Source organism: Urtica dioica, chromosome 2 (genome assembly GCF_054948205.1).
Source record: "Urtica dioica subsp. dioica isolate 48M chromosome 2, U.dioica_male_clone48M_v1_H2, whole genome shotgun sequence".
NCBI classification, from domain to species: Eukaryota; Viridiplantae; Streptophyta; class Magnoliopsida; order Rosales; family Urticaceae; genus Urtica; species Urtica dioica.
Genome location: NC_142757.1, coordinates 55,684,451 through 55,703,882, shown reverse-complemented (window position 1 = coordinate 55,703,882; position 19,432 = coordinate 55,684,451). Strand labels below are relative to the sequence as shown.

At 32.2% G+C, this 19,432-nt stretch overlaps 1 protein-coding gene and 1 pseudogene across 1 annotated transcript; one reads left to right on the top strand and one right to left on the bottom strand.

Moving 5' to 3' along the window:
- The first annotated feature begins 8,001 nt into the window (after positions 1 to 8,001).
- LOC149405912 (auxin-responsive protein SAUR29 pseudogene) lies at positions 8,002 to 8,666 on the top strand (annotated as a pseudogene).
- Positions 8,667 to 10,951: 2,285 nt separating this feature from the next.
- On the bottom strand, positions 10,952 to 15,455 carry BETA-VPE (beta vacuolar processing enzyme). The gene is made up of 8 exons (XM_089630687.1): positions 15,177 to 15,455; positions 14,936 to 15,100; positions 13,546 to 13,702; positions 13,358 to 13,443; positions 13,074 to 13,273; positions 12,537 to 12,585; positions 12,225 to 12,428; positions 10,952 to 11,453 (listed from the first exon to the last, which is right to left on the bottom strand). The coding sequence occupies exons 1-8, from the start codon at positions 15,360 to 15,362 to the stop codon at positions 11,076 to 11,078; spliced, it is 1,425 nt and encodes a 474-aa protein (XP_089486813.1). The 5' UTR covers positions 15,363 to 15,455; the 3' UTR covers positions 10,952 to 11,075.
- Between the last annotated feature and the right edge of the window lie 3,977 nt (positions 15,456 to 19,432).

The window sequence follows — 19,432 nt, the reverse complement described above, 5'->3', positions numbered from 1 at the left end:
TACCGATGATTATCCCGTAGGTTGTGTTCTCTTTCCTGAGGCTTTATAGAGGTCGTGACATGTTAGATTTATTTGTATATAGCTACAGCCCTCTCGAGCCCGGCGTAAAAAATGACATTATTGACCCCGTCATTGACTTTCTTATGATGTTTGGAGCTCCTGCCATATTGAGTCCTCCATTTTATAGTCAATGTCCTCTTGAATCCAAAAAAATATATTTGACGAAAACGAGAATTTAGCCTATGTGCGGTCTAGGATTTGACCTAAGATTGAATCGCGTGAATTCTCAAGTGTTTGATATCCAAAAATCTACATACTAGCTAAACCCATCCATAGTTCAAATTTTGCGAGTATACAAAATGATGTCGGTGAATAGTCATCAATATATAATAGGTAACACAAATTATTGTATATATATATATATATATATATATACATGTATATAAATGAACTGATTGATCTATGATGATCAATAAATTTAATGATCTATACGTAGAGAGAGGAAGGTAAAAACTACAAGGCTCCATATACATCTATACTTTTGTATACATGAAAATTATGTTAGGATTTATCCCCAAATCCTGACCTAATCAGAAAACAAAAATAAACACAAAGAACAAATAACACATACATATTTATAGTAGTTCACTTTCCAAATGAAAGCTAAATCCACTTTGCCGCTGCAAATTTTCACTAAAATCCAAATCGAGAGAAAATATGTTTACAACTCTCTTGCGCTCTACAAAGAACATCATAGGGTATTTATAGGAAAAACGTTAAGGCTAACAGACAAGTCTGAATGTGGTTTACCACCTTCTTTCCAAACTCCACGTTGACCTGAGCGCAGATCGATCCGTAAATCATTGTCGTAAGGTTTTTAGTCGTCACCTCGGAGCCGGTCTTTAGCTCGTCACCTCGACGATTGATTAGACTCAACACCTCTAACAAATTATGAGTACCTTGATAATGATGAGAGATCACAATTAATAGTTTATTAAACTATGCAATATCTTTAGCTTGTCGGTTTCTTTTATTTATGTTAAAATTTCATCTATCAAATAAAGGATTACTATTCTAATTCTTTATTGAAATTAAAAGTTTTAATTTCACAAGGATCTTGTAATTTCAAAGAAAATGATAATTGTCTTATTTTCACAACAAAATAAATAGATTTATGGCAATAGTGGTAAGTTTGCTTTCTACGAGATCCGTTGAAGCACGGTCATACTTGCGCCTAAATCATGTATATACCCATATATGGTTACAATAAACTAATAACTATATGTTTATTGGTCCATGTCGAAAAAGAAACACATGCGACTTATTGCATTAGTTTGTAGAGTCTACAAAATAACCCGACTAATCGCGCCAAGAGCTCGGAAATGAGAAAGCAAAAACAAATTCCCACCATATAGAGGAAACGAAAACATACGTGACTTATCGGATCTGTTTCTTCTCCCGCCATTTGGTGGAGAGTAAAATAGACGTAGTAAATCGCGTCTCTTTCTTCATCCGATGAATATCGGTAAAATAAATATGCGCAACAATATACGCATATCGTTGTAATTTTATTAATTGTAAATGTTTTAAAATGTAATATAAAATTAAAAAATTTAAAAAATAATTTAATTAAATACGAGAATATAAACATAGTACACATATGTACTAACTAGTATATCTTGAACATTCAACGTGATACGACAATTTATCTTTTGGAAGTGCTTTCTGAGTAAACATTAACCAGATTCCGAAGTTTCAGAATATTTCCTTGCTTAAGTTTTCAATATATAAGAATGACACTTTATTTGATCATCAAAAGAAAAGAGAATAATCCATTTAAAAATGGGCAAGAGAGAAGGATAAACGAGGTTTATACGGACCAGACAAAATAATCATTCGGCATAAATGCGGTGTATATATTTGAATTAGCGGATAGCATAATTGTCAATGGAATCACACATTTTGCTATAATAATTCAGAATTGTCACGTGAAAAAAAAAGGAGAAGAGAAAAATGATAATAATAGCATGTTTTCTCATGTATTGATAATAATAATAATAATATATGTTAGGTATATTGCAGTGAATTAGTAGATAGTTTGGTGGCAGTTATAGATGGTAAAATCATGACACATTTTGTGAGCTGCAGAGCAAGTAATTTTGGCAGTAATAATAGCCACAACATAATGCAAAGCACTCTTCACAAAATTCTCCTAAATTTGTGTCCTTTTCGCATCCACTACGAACACTATTATTTTATTTTGCACCATTTTTTCTCCGAGACAATCAAAGGTATATATGCAATGATTCATACAGCAATGAGTACGATATACACACGCATAGATATTTTTATATTTTAATATATATATATATATATATATATATATATATATATATATATATATATATATATATATAAACTCAATATACACTTCGGCCCTGGAGTTTAATTGGGCTTGGGTCGTATTCAATAAGTCCAGCCCAAAACAAAATCAAACGTAATAAAGTGGTAAAGTGTCAGGATGTCAATAAATTTTCAACAGACCAAAATCTTTGATGATTTATTGACATCCGAAAAATTTATTGATAATGCTGTCAATAAAAAGATAAAATATTAATAAATCTTCAAATAGATTTTCAGAATCTTCAAAGTAATTTTTTTTTTCTCTAAAGTTTTCAAATTGACCAAACGAAAATGATCTCTAACTGTGCTTTTATGATCATTAAATAAATAACAAAAGTAAATACAAAATAAAATAAGAGAATATTTTATCAAGGATATTTTTATATCAACACATAAAAAAGTCATATTTTTTATCAGTTTTGATTTATTAAATTTTGATCTTAAAGTATTGAGTATGTCATAGAGTTTAGAAATAATTCCAAAGTGGTTATCCACTTTTTTTTATTATTTTAAAATCCGTAGTGTACATGTTGGAATTGTAATTTGAAACAATTTATGAATGCTTTTAATTTTAACTTACTGATTTGTTTTGTTATGGAATAACATATACTTTGAAAAGACAAAACCAATTTGGGTTTTTGAATCTAAATAGTAAATTAACGGAAGTACGAACCGTGACACATACTATCTCGTCTCTTTCTTCAAGAGTAATCTCTATAGGACCTGAGGGAAAAGAAAAAAAAAAGAAGTAATCTCTATAGGACTAAAACATAAAAAATAAAATAAAAAAACCTCTCATGGTCTAGTATATTTATTTGACAGAATCCTTGGTTGGTTGCTAACTCAACATCCATTTATATTAAATATGCGTGATGCGATGTATTCTAAAAAAAAAATGTTTTTCTGATATCTATTATGTTTACAATTCATTGAGTCTTTTTATGGCAGGTGAGCTAGTAATAAAGTATTACAGGCGGAGAAAACATGGATTATTTTTTTTTAAATTCTAAATTGGCTGCTCAAAATTTGTTGAAGATCGATGAATTATTAACACTTTCAATTTCCAGTTAATCCAAGTTAATATTTGATTTTGGATTTCTTGAATGAAATCTTCATAAGTAGTAAATAGTTTTTAAAACGTAAAAAGAGAAGACTAGCTAGGAGAAGAGAAGAAAATAATTAGTTGAAGAGGAAGAACAAGCTTCAAAATTCTCCAAATAAAAAACCATGCAAAGATAAAAAAAAAAAAAAAAAGGAAAACAATATGTGTTTTGTGAGGTCTAATATTGTATTTATTTGTTTATGATATAATTTCAGAGCTATATTATCTTTTTGATGGGATCCGAAGGAAAAAAAAAAAAAAAAATCATGATAAACATGTAATTAGAAATCAGGAAACTGTGCGGTTCTTGCGCGACGCACAAGTTTCAACGCACAAATCACTGAAAACCTCCGTTTGACGTATTTTGACTTTCTAATATTTTTAAATATCTTGAAATAATTTGGTTGAGGTCCAAAACTTTGAGATCTTGGTAAAAGCATGCAAATTACCACCAAAAAAAAAAAAACGTGAAACTATCCAATGCCAAGGATACATCATTTTAGCTTAAGCTTAGAATAGTACAAGATACACAGTTATAAATAATCCACGTAAGGTACGGTTATGATTCAATAAAATACAATTTGATCGACAATGCCTGATCAAACAAAGATACTGTGTATATATATACTAATTATTATCAAGTTTCGGCCGTGAGAGCTGCTGATATATATATATATATATATATACATATATATATATATGGTGGCCTCATTTATATGCATAGATTAAATCACAGCTATGTTTCAGGTTCATGCAGCGCTAAAAGACGCACAAAATCCAAAACGAAATACAATAAGATCATATGTGTTTCCCTCCTAATTTTAATCATCTGGTAGTTCAAAGACATACAGTTGTTGCCTAAATTTGTCGCTATTTGAGCCATCACATGCTTCGAACTATATAACTTTATTATTATATTTAATTGTTCATGCCACTTATCAGAAATTAACCAATTTGGCCAATTTGATCGAAGTTATGTATATAGTAGTTGAACTTGAATATCCCTGAACAAACGATCTAGAATAACTAAAAAAATAAATTGTTCCAAGTGACAGCTATGTACATATTTTACTACAAAATGCCAAAAAAATTTAACATTTTTAACCACTATTTTTGCCTTACAAACTGAATAATATTCAGGCACAGTCGGTTGAAAACTTTTAGAAGACATGAACCAATAACTTGTAATCATGTATGATAAAACGTCGCCAATACTTATTTTTATTATATAGATTTTCAAATAAGTGTATTTTCATAAACTAATCATAACAGCATACATTAACAAATAAAAGTTTGTTGTGGTGAAATTCATGCTATTGGTGCCCAAAAATGTTCTTATACTACATATACATATTGTTATGATCAGAATTTCATAACACCGAATAGCCACAAAACACCAAACAAGATGTAGTTCGAGGTGTAACAATGTGAGGAACGAGCAAGAGTATAAGCCAAGCTCCGAATATTGACCAGTTGAAATCATGAATGATGGAGAAACTCTCAGTATAATACATAAAAAAAAAAAAATTAGTCGAATAAGAGCTTACAATGGTCACGTAAGCACCGATAACCATCAAGATATTTTACAAACAGTTATCCGAGTAGTTACACAACACGATCAAAGCAATTATTAGATAAACGCTCAAGATGTAGGTCTGATCAATCCATGTTCACGACTGACCTCATCTATAAAAAGCACAAGATCTCAATAGAGGAGGATTGGACACTTATTTTCACAAACACCCACCTAGGCTACACAATTCTCCATTGTTATTTTCACATTTATATCGAATCTCTTGTAACAGTTGTTTCTTGTATTGAGATTCATCTAATATAAGAATAATCTGATCTTTATATATATTTAACAGATTGTTAAGTCTAATCAGAATATACATGTTGTGTAATCATCGAGATAATTATTGTATCTATTTTCTGACATTATAACACATATTATATATATGGAAGTAAAAGCCGACATTATAGGCTTTTTAATTCAGGATGATCAGAAGAATCTAAATTTAATTAGCCATGGATTTGGCTTTTTGAGGGTGTATTTTCCTGTAGTGATCTCGTGATCGTGTAACTAATTAATTTAATAATAATAAGTGCACGTCGCTGTGAAAAAATAGTCATCTTCGGTGCATTCGATTATGCAGAAACCAATCAAACCATCTGGATTAGGAAATTCTTGAGTATGACAAAAAATTGTACAAATTGGAAAAGGGAAATAAAAGTAACAAGTACTACGTATCCTTTGCCATTTCTATTATGGCTGTCACTATTGCTCTAGCTTTTGAAATTTCTTCCTTTTGCCTTTTCTATACTTTAATTAAAACAGCATTATATATATATATATGTATATATATATATATATATATATATATATATATATATAATATATATATATATATATATATATATAAAGACAATTGGAAGATATATAATAGCAGAAAATTCAAGTGTATTCGTATAGGTTGAATCGCTTTTTATTTTTAAAAAGAAAAGAAAAAAAGAGGGTAAGCGATCTACCAATGAATACGGTTTCGTACAAAGCTCAATTCAAAATTTAAACATATATACAAGTTGGACAAGTTTTTTGCATTATCAACTTCTATATATCCTTAATCTGGCGTGGCTATTGACGTGAGTTTCAGCCTTTTTTCGGTGTGCTTATATTTAGGGTTTTGATGCTATTCATGAACTTGCTTAGTTAATATTACTGAACGGATGTTAGATAATATATTGACCAATATTGTATTTAATTGAAGTGTGTGATTCATGCAAAGGACTACAAATTATCTAAAATTTTCTTTGATTTTTCTCGGAAATCTCCATATATATAGTTTATAAAATGATGATCGGAAGTTTGTTGACGGTAAAAAAAAAGTTATCAAAAGTTACAACATAAAAGAAATTTCGTTTAGCGGAAAAACGGGAAAATTTGACGGCTTTTCTCGTCATTTTGGTACTTGTTTATAATTACAAGCAAATAAAGCGTAGTCTGCTTTTACTTATTTACTTAGACCTGAATCAAATTGCCTATTAAATTCAAATTGAATGCGCGCGCTTCAAATTACGTACGTAGGGTTTTTACATTAATGATTTTATTATTATAATATGTTCTCTTAATATATGTATCATCTCCAAGCAGTGGAAGTGGAGTTAACTAAATTTAAAAAAAAAATAACTATCCAGTTGCCAGCTATAGGAACCGTACGGTACTTTATTTTAAGATTTTTCAATCGGAGACGGTGTCTTCTAGAATCTAGGGTCATTTTATTATTTATTGATAATGACAAATTATGTTATAGATAATCACAACTTAATTGATGCCGTATCATCAACTCACCATAAACAAACTTTTTTTTCTTAACTCATGAGCGATAAGCTTTATCAAAAAAATTATAAAAAAATGTATCTGACTGCAATGAGTTCGTTCTTATAAAAAGTTAAGTTTAGATTTTGCATATAAAAATTTAACGACATATATAACATAGATAAAATAAATTTAAGACTAGGTATTTTTATGAATATTTATTTTTTCTACAGTTATCAAGACCAAGTTCGTGTACATCTAATAAACCCCACAAATTTTTGGCTCCGCGAACTATATAATTATATATATATAATACGTGTCAATGTGTCACGAGTGAATTATATTGGAATATTTTCCTTCCGGGTTTGACTAATAATAATATCACCATTAAATGACAAGTACAGTTAAGTACATTAAGGACATGGACATGGACATGAACGAACATTAATTATATCTGTATAATTATCGCCATCAAGTTGCTTTACTATAATTATGAAGACCAATATTATATCTGTATCTGGGTATTGGTTCTATGAAATTGCTTAAATTCTGGGGAGACGAGTCTCCACTTTACACAAATAATCGATTAATTAGGACATCACTGGCTCTTGAAGCTAATTATATTAGCAAAACAATTACCGACTCTCTGATTTATTCAGACAGAAACAAAATAAGAACTTGCAATAAGTGTCGCTTCGATCTTCTAAGGAACCAAATAGTTGAAAAAAAAAAAAAAAAAATTATTCAAAACCCAGAATCAACACGTAATCTTATCTGCTTTATCACCATAGAATGTTTTGCTTTACTTTTGAAGTCCACTATACAAACAGTTATCAAGACCAAGTTCGTGCACATCTAATAAACCCCACACGTGTGTCAACTCGACCCACGAGAAGTACAATATAGCTCTTGTTATTTTATACATCAAAGAAAAAATTAAAAAAATATATATGATATATATACGCTTTATTAAAATTAGAAAAACACAATTTTTTTAAAACTAAATTAATTGAAAATACTATAACTTTATAATTATGCCTGAAGTAGGATGCAATTATTTTCTTTCCTTTTTTTTCATAATAATTTAGTCTCAATTAATTTTTAACACATTCGGAATAAAAACCAAATTTTATTGATATTTTATTTTCTAATATAAAGCCTCTACACTATACTATATATATATAACACACTCTCATTCAACAATTCCATTTCACCCAACCCAAACCACTCTCAAGTCTCTCAACACACCGAAGCTTCACAGAAACTCTCTCCAAAAGCCTCTCAACAGATAAGATGAGAAGAGCAAAAGGTTTCAAGGTCAAAACCAAGCTCGCAAAGATCTGCAGATGGGTCACAACCCGACCCGGACAAAGACTAAGAAGAAGAAGAAGAAGATCTAGATCAGTAGTCAAAACAAGAAACCCCATCACCAAAGTCATCCACTTGGCTCGCAGTCTGAGAAAGAGAGCGTACAGAAAGCTGAAACCGTTAATTAACGGCGATCCACGTTACGTCCAGCTGGGACGTGACGACCCGGTGATTCCGAAGGGCCACCTGGCAGTCTACGTGGGAGAGTCAGAGCACGAGAGTCAACGGTATTTGGTTCCGGTGATGTATTTCAACCACCCTCTCTTCGGCGAGCTTCTGAAAGAGGCCGAGCGGGTTTTCGGGTTCAACCATCCGGGTCGGATCACCATTCCCTGTGGGCCCACCGAGTTCGAGAAGGTCCAGATGAGGATCGCCTCCGCCGATCAAGTCCAAGCCGAGCATCGCCGTCGTTTGATTCACGCTCACTATTGGTTGTGATGATGATATATTATTTATTTTTACACGCTTTTTTTTTTTTTTTTAATTAGTTTGTATAAAGAAGAGCAAAGTGAGTCGTCTCCGAATATAGATGTTATAGACTTAAAAAATAATAATAATAATAATAATCCCAATTTTGGGAGGGATTGCTGCGTTGTATATGTACATAATTTGTTGAAATCTGCGGAGAATTTATATTCATGGAGCACTAATATTTACGGTTTTGTAAACTTCTAAATTTAGTCAAAGTCGATACTGCAATAATTATGAATTGAAGTTAAAACTTATATTCAGCTAGCTATTAACTTTTAATATATATCCGCCTTCAATTTTTTTTTTTAATATTTCCGTACCGTTCGTACCCTTATATGCATATATGACATCTAAGTGGGATATTTATAAAATTGACTCTTTTTTTCCTTGCATTAGAAGGTCATAAGTTCTGTAAAACTTGATACTCCTGGTATTCTTTCATAATTTCGAAAATGTTTTTTTACTACACTTCATGCGTGTGACACAGTAATCTTAATTTCTTAAGGCAAAATTGTCACTGCATAATCATATATATACTCTGATTTATTATTTATGAAAATGAATGCTAAGATCATTAGGATGCTTTCATAGAGACGGAAAAAGAAGCAAGATTTGAGTGTGAAAACATATGAATTGACAATTTTATCCTACAAAAATAAAGCCATATCAGTTGCACACTTAAGATTTCGTATAAAATTTAATGAAATCTGAACACGAGAGACATAAGTGTCATCACATTTTCAAAATTTAGGGACTATTTGTTCCAAAATTAAAATAAATCAATATGTATATAAATTTTAAATAACTAGTATTTAAGTTGATATGAATACATGGTTGACGACAGATTACACAGACAGATATTGGCGTTGAAGAGCCAATAAAAGCCTTAAGGGTGTGTTGTGTATTCCTCTCAAAAACAATTTTTAAATTTTTGGCAAGTATTTAATATTATTTTAAATTTTTAGCCTCCCTCAAAATTCCTCTTTTTTCTTTCTATTTTTTTTTTGGCAAGTATTTAATATTATTTTAAATTTCTTTTTCATGTGTGGCTGTATCAAAGGATATGAGATAGTGCAATATGGTCCAGTAGTTTTGGTCCCAAAAATGCCCACTCAACTAAAAATAAGGTCTTATATTGCCTCCAAAGATAGCAAAAGATTAAGTGTTTTTCACTTCAAAATGATTTGTGTTGCAAAGCGCGTGGACCGACCAACTTTGATAGTCGATACTGTCGAAATAGAATGGGAAAAAAACGTGGCAGTGCTTGAAGGCCAATGGTGAGTGATAAATAGACAAATAGTGACATAAATAAAATCAATATCTATGTCGATTTAATCTTTTTCACTTTACTTTTGAGCATATGATTAGATATTCCACGTTGATCTCACCGTGTTCCGCGTGTACCACCAGCACCAAAACAAAATCCCAGATCACTTTCTTGGCAAAAACAAACCATGCTGTTATTATTATTATTATTATTAAGAACATTGGAAAATACTAAATGAACAGCATTTTGGTATTCCCGTTTATACTTTAATACTTTCTGTTTAGTAGAATGTAGAACTTGCATGTGCTAAAATCTAGTACATTCTGTTTTTCATTACTTCTTTTGTTGGCGACAATAAGCAAAGAAAACGACATTCAAATCACAAAAATGACAACTTACGTGAAAACGACATTCAAATCACAAAAATGACAACTTACGTGAAAACGACATTCCAAGTGAAGAACGACATTTAACAAAAACGACGACTTACGTGAAAACGACATTTGATAAAAAACGACAAATCACAAAAAAAATGACGCATGAAAACTACATTATATGTGAAAACTACATTCCATTTATAAACCACTAATAATGAGAAAATCGACATCAACACAAGCGAAAAATCACGAAATGACTGACTTATGTGAAAACGACATTCTATAAATAAACGACGAATGATAAATAAACGACATTCAACAAAAACGACAAATAAAAAAGACGTACGTGAAAATGACATTTCAAACTATTAAGAAAAACGACATCCAAACAAGAAGTGACAAACTGACTAATTTTGTTATAAAATAATTGATGCAAAATATTAAGCATCAATGCCCCATTTCACATTGGTTTTAAATTTTTTTGGGAAATGCGAAACATTTTTAAGAGGAAAAAAAAATAGAAGAGACATATAAAAGCCCGACATTCTCGTGCCCTCACCGGTATTAGTATTTGGTTGACTATTTTGTATGGCATTATTAGTGTTCGTACATTTACTTTGATAGGCTACCATATATTGAAAACCATATTACAGGACTAAGATTTGTTATTATTATTTTTATACCTACACAGCCAGGTAATTAACAAGCACACATTGATCATTTCTAGCCCAAACATAAGTAATTACACATATTTGTTATTGCGAATACGATTCAGGCACTGAAGCCGCCAGCGGCGAAGTCGGAATTCGGGCGACGCCACTGGCCGGAGCAGGCGGCGGAGAAAGCACCGTCCACGGTGGCCGGAGCAACGCCGGAGTTGCAGATGTTGGCGAAGGCACGCATGTGTTTCATGCCGTACTGTGTGAGCGGTCCGCAGCGAGCCTCGAACGACCGAACTGCTTTCTTAAGGCACCGCCAGCTGTCAACCAAGGGCTCGCCCTCCGGCCTCGCCGCCTTCAGGGCCGACGACCGCCCGAAGAGGATGTTTCCGACCATGTCCACGGCGGCGTCCAGGTGGGCCCGGTGCCTCGTGATCTCCTTTATCTCGCTCAGCACTTGCGTCTTCTTATCCGGATCCGACCTTTTGTACTGTACGTATACATATCATATTATATATGCATGTCAAAACTATATGGCGGAGCACAAAATTTAAGGAGGCCAATAGTGGAAGATATATTTTTTCATTTTTTGGGTAAAAAAAAAAAAAATGGTGAATTTACAAAAGAGTAAATTTTCTTTTTTTTTAATGGAATACGTGACTATAATGTAATAGTAGACTTTTAATTTTGTGACAAAACTTAAATTACAAAATATTAGAACTTGGATTTGGTCATGTCGTTTACAGTTTTAGTTAAAGTTTAGTCTAAGCATAGTCTTTGTTATGTCGTTTTTGGTTAGTCTAAGCATGTAGTTTAAGCTGGTTTGATGTACAAATCGATAGGTAAAATAAAAACTACACTAACCAAACCAGCCTTCATATAGGCTGTGAACAATATGTAACGGCAAATAAAAACTACACTAACCAAAAACATGACATAACAAAGACTATGCTTAGACTAAACCAAAACTGTAAACGTCATGACCAAATCTAAGTTATAATACAAAACTACAAACTAGAAAAAAAAAAATAATATTGGTTATTTTCAGAAAACAAATTGAATGTAACAAAAAAAAAAAAAACCAAAAATGTAATCTGTAAACAGTGATTGTAATCTAATTTAGCAATAGTAAAATTTCTCTCCTCCGCACTCTTTTTTATTTTTTTGGTTTCGACTTTTAAAAGTAAATGTTCGTGGTCTTGTGTTTTATAATTTGATTATCACCATCAATTTAAAAAAAAAAATGAAGGGAAGTTCTAACCAATTGCCACAAGTAGTGAAGATCGGCGTCTCTCTGGTTAACGACTCCCATCGGAGCATGAACACGGTTGAGAGGAAAGTTGAGAGTTTCGGGGTCGAAGCCTTGGTACAAATACACCTTCTCCGATGTGATGTTCTTGTTCCCATATTCCATCACATGCGAACCCGTCGTGAACTCGTTCAACTGACCCGTCCGCTTCTTAACCTATTTAAATATATATTTACACATGTTAATCCTTGATTAGTAAGGAGCAGATATATAATAGACTAATAGATTCATGATAATATTATAGCCGTATGTCGAGATCATTACTGTCTCGTACTGTTGCTTCAATGATTCTCTTTTCAGATTGTGTGTCTCGCTGCAACACCAAAACCACAAGCATGTTATTAGAAATCGACGACTATTTAAGTACTAATTAAAACATGAAAAAGTTTGTCGGAGAAATTAACAATTTTGCTACGTCTGAAAATTGGTTACGATTTGAGAGCGAATTCAGGCAGGCGAAACGAATGGCAAAGAAAAAGTGACAAAACCTAAAACATATAAACTTCTTTAGTTGTTCTCTAGTTACCCGACACGACAAGCCTAATCGAGTCGCAAAAACTCGATATACAAGTAGATTTCAGAGTATATATATATATGTGCAAAGGCGGAGCCGGAAAGAAATTTTGAGGGGGACAAAAAAAAACTCGTCTTACGTAACATTTTGAGTACGTTTCTTAAGCATATATAAGAGTATTTATAGCGATCAATGTTCTAAATGTAATACATAAATACTGAAATAAGAAATAGTAGCTAGAATAATAAATAAACTAAGAAGGGCTAAATAGTAATTTGATTACATACCTATCTTCCATCCAAGCGACGCTGTACAAGTCGCCCAAGCAAGTATCGTACTCGGCGGGCGGGGCCGGGTCGGAGCCGGGGCAATAAGTCCCCCAACTGTTCTCTTGAGCATTCGACGCCGTCGTCACATAAATGTTGAGATCCTTCGGCATTATTCCTTCGAAAATACTCCCGCTCTCACACGCCTCTATATACAACACCTATCCCATATACATCAACATATAATTTAAAATTATTAGCTCCATACAATAATTTCATATTAAATTTTTTTTTTTATTTAGTACCATCTCTTTGTAACTCCGCGAAGCGTGTTTGTTCTTTAAAACTTCAATCAAGTCCATAGCATACACATATGGCATATTTGGCATCCCTAGGATCACATATAAAATAACGTTGTATCGGCTTTAAGACATTAATGGTATAAGATAATTTATGAATGTATATATATAGTTAGTTTTGATTGGCTTCTTACCAAGAACTCCGGGGCCGCCGTGGTCCGAGTAGTATAAGAAGATTCGATCGTTGGGTTTGCTGTTGATGACCTTTCCGCTTCCGCCTTTCACGGAATTTTTATCCCCGAGGAGTACGGCGTATAGGTTCTTTGCCGTCACATGCTCACCCGTGTAATCCTGATCAATTTATAATATAATACGATCGATTCAACAAATTCGATTGCCAATTTAATCCAAAGATAAACACATTCAAATTGTTAGTTATTAGGAACATACCATGTTTCCAAATTCATCCGAGACCCATACTCATACGTACAGCGAGAGCGGATTAGGCACTTCTATTTCGTTAAGATTTTAGTAGAGAAATTATTAGCGTTTGTTCAAATTGTTACTTTGATTTGGATGTTGAGTTTTTGAAAACATGGTATTGTTTTGTCTCTATTAGTATGATAAGACTTTTATATCCTTTACTAATATTTTTCTGATGCATAAAAGCCTACCGCTAAGAAAATAGGGGCAACCGTGTCCAAATCCATCGACCTTTTATTTATTTTTTTGGATTTCAAGTGTCGTTTTCTCGTGTGAAAACCATTTATTTTAAAACCAACGGTCGAAAGCCTTCCTTTAGCTCTATTTCAATTTACTTTATTCCCATTTTTAATAGCTAAGAGTTAAGGTATATATCTAAAAAAAATATCTATTACCACCTACTTGTTAAAGAAATATCTAAAAAAAGAACGGTTCACATAAACTGATGCAGTATTACTATTACCACCTACTTTCATTCTCACATCACATACAGTGATGGGGGTTTTGAATAATAATTAAAAACCTCAGACTCAACTTTATTAAGAGGTTTTGAATAATAATTAAAAACCTCAGACTCAACTTTATTAAGAGGTTTTGAATAATAATTAAAAACCTCAGACTCAACTTTATAAAGAAACGAAATTTGTCAAATGTAATGATCCATCATCCATCCATGATCCATCTATCTCTACTGAATTATTGCTGTTCACTTAATCACGGACATATATTCAATTTAACGAAACAACAAAAGTAATTATCTAATCCAGATAGTAAATCATAATGATTTTATATGGAGAATACACGTGGACAATGATGGAGCCACGAATTCCAGTCAGGGGGCCAAAGTTTGTAGAAAACAAAATTAGGGGAGTAAAGTTATTAAATAGCCATTAAATATGATTTGGAGTTTTGGACTACAAATATAAAATTTAATATATAAAGTATAATTTTCAAAAGTTGGCATTTGGGGGTCGTAGCTGGCGGAGAGCCAGTGCACGTGGATGAATTATACCATGCATGCATACACGTATATACATACGATATTTATATATATATTGCAATAATAATAAATTAAAAAAAAAAACAAAAGAAATATATTACCTTAGGGACACCGGAATAAACATCATGGCCATTGGGATGGTTGATGATGATGCCAGGCCTTGGGTTCATGCGATGCATGGCTATGTCATCATACATGAACACAACTATGTTCTCTTCTTTCAACCCTCCTTTCCTCAGCAATTGGTACGCGTGGCACACATCAGCCTATTAATTATATATAATTATAATTAATAATAATGTTAATTAATTACTAATGATGATAAAGGCGTGGCGTGCGTACTTGGTGCCTGTAATTCCCAAAGCCCTTGGAGCCGGCGACAAGAACCGCCCATCGAGTGCCATCCTCCGCCGTCGGATCATCTACATCGGTCGGCATCCGGATCGTTGATTCCCATCCCTCCGATCTCGCTCCGATGATCAACACCGTAAGCAGCAGAAACACCCACCGTACCTGATTATATTCCATTTATTGATGATGGATGGATCCCCAAAAAAAAAAGAAAAAAAAAAAGAAATTGGGTGGGAGAGGGATGAAGGGAATTAATTAGTGTGTTCGATTTACAAGACAGGAATATATGATATAAGGAAGTGATAGATATAAGGGAAAGTGGTGTGTGGAAGAGGTTTTTGTATTTTTAAGAAACCATGCAAAACAAGAGAGTGACACGTATTTAGTGAAAACAAGGAACTTCAAGACTTTATGTGAGCCCTTTCTAACAAGTGGCCTTTCTTGGTAATTGTTACTTACTTTAACAATATGTAATTTTTTTTTCCTTTTTTCTTTCTGTGTCTTGTTTCTTGTGTTGTGTCACTTGTTATGTGTCTCACTCGGATTTCACTACTTTATTCGTGTATTGAAACCGCTCAGGATATTGATCAACAAGTTTGTGCTTGTTATTAATATTATAATTATTGTTAAGGGAGAGAGAGGTTTCAGTGGCTAATTTTTTGGCTTTGCAGCTGTTAAAAACAAATAAAAGCACCGAATTTATAGAGTATATGAAAAAAAATCATGAAAAATTATGATACACAATGTGCATGTGCTCTTATATTTACTTGGACGGTCTATCTACTACGTCAAAGCTTAGCTACAGAGCTTCTAGGTTGAATGAAAAATAATTGATACAAACTCTATTCATACATTGTTAATTAGATTAAAAAAAAAAAGTAATCAGCGTCTGCCAGCTTATAATGAGAAAAACGACATTCAATATAAACGACAAATCTAAAATACATAAAAACGACATTCCATAAATAAACGACTTATAATGAGAACACACATTCAATACAAACGACAAATCTAAAATACATAAAAACGACATTCCATAAATAAACGACTTATAATGAGAAAACACATTCAATACAAACGACAAATCCGAAAATGACAACTTACGTGAAAACGACATTCCATAAATAAACGACATTCAACATAAACGACAAATCACAAAAACCACGAGTTACGGGAAAACGACATTTCATGTATAAACGACTAATAAAGAGAAAATGACATTCAACAGAAACGACTTACATGAAAACGACATTACATGTGTAAACGACTAATATTGAGAAAAACGACATGCAATACAGTTCGTACATTATCTTCGACAGCCTACCATATATTAAAAACCATATTTGCAGCGATATATATATATATATATATTAAAAACCATATAGCAGGACTAATATTTGTTGTTATTATTATACATTATACATACACAGGTAGGTAATTACACACATTTGTTATTACAGATATGATTAAGGCGCTGAACCCGTAATCGCCGGAGTCGGGATTGGGGCGCCGCCCCTGGCCGTCCACGTCGGCCGGAGAAATGCCGGAGTATAGGCAGGCATGTGTTTATTGTTCAAAACTTACACATATATCCCTATATATGATCACATGTAAATAGCATCGTATCGATCGGCGCTAGATAAGGTAATTGATGAGTATATATAGTTGATCGGCGCTAGATAGAGAGGAAGACCGAGTTCTCAAATTGGTCTTGAGAGATATCTAAAAATGTTCACCAGTGATTCACAAGAGCTTTGACTTTATAATCTTCTTGATAAGCCAAACCTATAAAAAAAAATTTATGTGTTTGTTCGTTAAAAAATTATGTGGACATTTTCGCAAGAGAGCAAACAAAGCGGATCTACTACTCTCTACGATTTCCTAGATGCTAATTATCCGAACATTATCACAAAAAGCGGAAGATATATATGTTTTAATTAATCCGAATGATATAATACAAATAAAAATGATTTCTTATTGATGTAAGCGAAACGTATCGGGAAATCTATAATTTATCATCCATTGCAATTGTGATTTATTATAACTTATTACGTGCATGTGTTATTGTTGTTAGACTTGCCGACTACGGCATGTTAATTATTTTATCTCTCTTATCTTACTTTGAAAAAGTCAAAACCTCTTTTTTTTTTTTTTTTTTTTTTTTTTTTTTTTTTTTTTACTCCAAGTGGAAGCAAATTCCCCATAAAATTCTCTTAAGACTCACCAGGGGCTTAAGCCCACCCTCAAATTTTTTATACATTTTTTTTATCCAAATTTATTTTTTTTCCCTCTTATTTGACATTTAAAAATTTACAAATTAATCCCACTTTTTTTACTTAACCCTTAAGTTTAGAGTCTCGATTACCCAACATACATAGAATTTTCAAAGAACGTGACCGCTAGGAAAATAAATATCAATTTCAATCCAAATTTTATTCCAATAAAACTCATTGTATTTTTTGGAGCGACACTGCAATTGTCTAATGTATCTAATTTTTCGTCCATCTTTCAACATTTTAGCTGTCAAATTTGTGTTTTAATTGACAATAAAATTATTTAGCTAGGAGATTTCCTCCTCCAATAAAATCTGCATTCTTATCTGAAGACGACCGTTTTTTTATATTATACATGTTCTCTATTTCCTTATAGAGAAAAAGTTATATATATATATATATATATATATATATATATATATATATATATATATATATATATATATATATATATATAACCTGCACCACTAGTAAACCACCGGGTATCTCCAAAACTTCTCTATCTCAAAGTTTAATGTGAAAACCACCGCGTAAATTAGGCAATATCATGAGCCACACAATTACCCTATTGACAAATATCCGTACCACTCAAAAACTTATCTTAAATTGGGATACTACATTTCTTACGCAAACACCGAACTTTCAAAGAGTTTTGGGATGGGAAAAAAAAAAGAGAAGACATTATAATCAGTTTTAATGACTTTATATACCAATGAAACTCGTTGTTCTTTCCAAGAGCCAAAATTTCAGCCTCAAATAACGCAAAACACCTATTCCAACTACTTAATTGACACTTGTTTTTGCTCAAAATCTTGCGAGACACTTCTGTTAATATTGGGGAGGTTATTTGGTAAGTAAGATGAAAATTGGATTTCACAACTTTATATATATATATATATTCGGTAAATTGCTATTTACGACGTTTTTTTGAGCGCCGCGTATACACTATTTTAAAGGACAAATAAAAATGACAAGTGAAAGAATAACATTATCAGAAATAAACATAGATGTTTGTTAAGGCTTGGGGACATGGTGTCCATTTCTCGAAAGGTATAAATGAAATGATAAAACGTCCAAATTATACCACATTACCATAATAATTATTTATTTAAAATTTACAAAAAAAATAGGTTATTTACAACAATTTTCTAGAATTTGGTGGTTTAGTTTCTCAATTATATATATATATATATATATATATATATATATATATATATAATCTTGACTAATCAATGTTTTTTTTTTGTGTGGAATGTATTTCTATTTTGTAAAAAAAAATCTTTATTTAATTTCATTATCTAATCTCTGCCATTCAAATTTAATTGTTTTTATCATTGTAGTTGTTGCGAATTTTCTCGCACACGCAAGTGCACGTGGTCGCAATAGTAATAAATCGTAAGAACGAGTCGATCCCACGAGGACTAGCTAAATTGAAGATTCAAGATTCACAAGTTTGAATGAGAACCCAAAAATAATGATAGAAGGTTTGTCACAAAACTATCTAGCAAGTAAATAAAATAAACAACAAAACTAAAGAACGGTTTTACAATTATGAAGACGGAGGACTATGGTTTCACGAGTTTAATCTACGGTTCGGATTCACGGAAATTACGCACGATTATTGTTGTTCATATATTACTACTCGTACTCACGCTAATCGTATCACTAAATCTCTCTCGAGCATCTAGCAACCTAAACTCAATGCCGGAGTTTTATCTCTCGATCTCAACTCCTAAAAAGCACGGCAAGCATTCACAACAAGAGTACACACACGAGTCTAAAACAGCCTAGCTATCTCTAGCCTAGGAATGTATTTTAGTAATCCAAAACAAAAGCACAACAACCTAATCTTTCTCAAGCATTAGATCGAACACATATCATGCATAAGGTAGCTAATCTCATACAAGGCATTAAACATGGAATTGAACTAAGCAACATGACAAGAACAACAACAATAACATCAATCTATTTAGG

Coding starts and splice junctions, on each gene's coding strand:
- BETA-VPE (XM_089630687.1), bottom strand. CDS start 15,362: ATGGAATATAATCAGGTACGGTGGGTGTTTCTGCTGCTTACGGTGTTG. Junction 13,444..13,545: donor CGGCGGCCCCGGAGTTCTTG/GTAAGAAGCCAA, acceptor ATGTGATCCTAG/GGATGCCAAATATGCCATAT. Junction 12,429..12,536: donor TGAAGCAACAGTACGAGACA/GTAATGATCTCG, acceptor ATATTTAAATAG/GTTAAGAAGCGGACGGGTCA.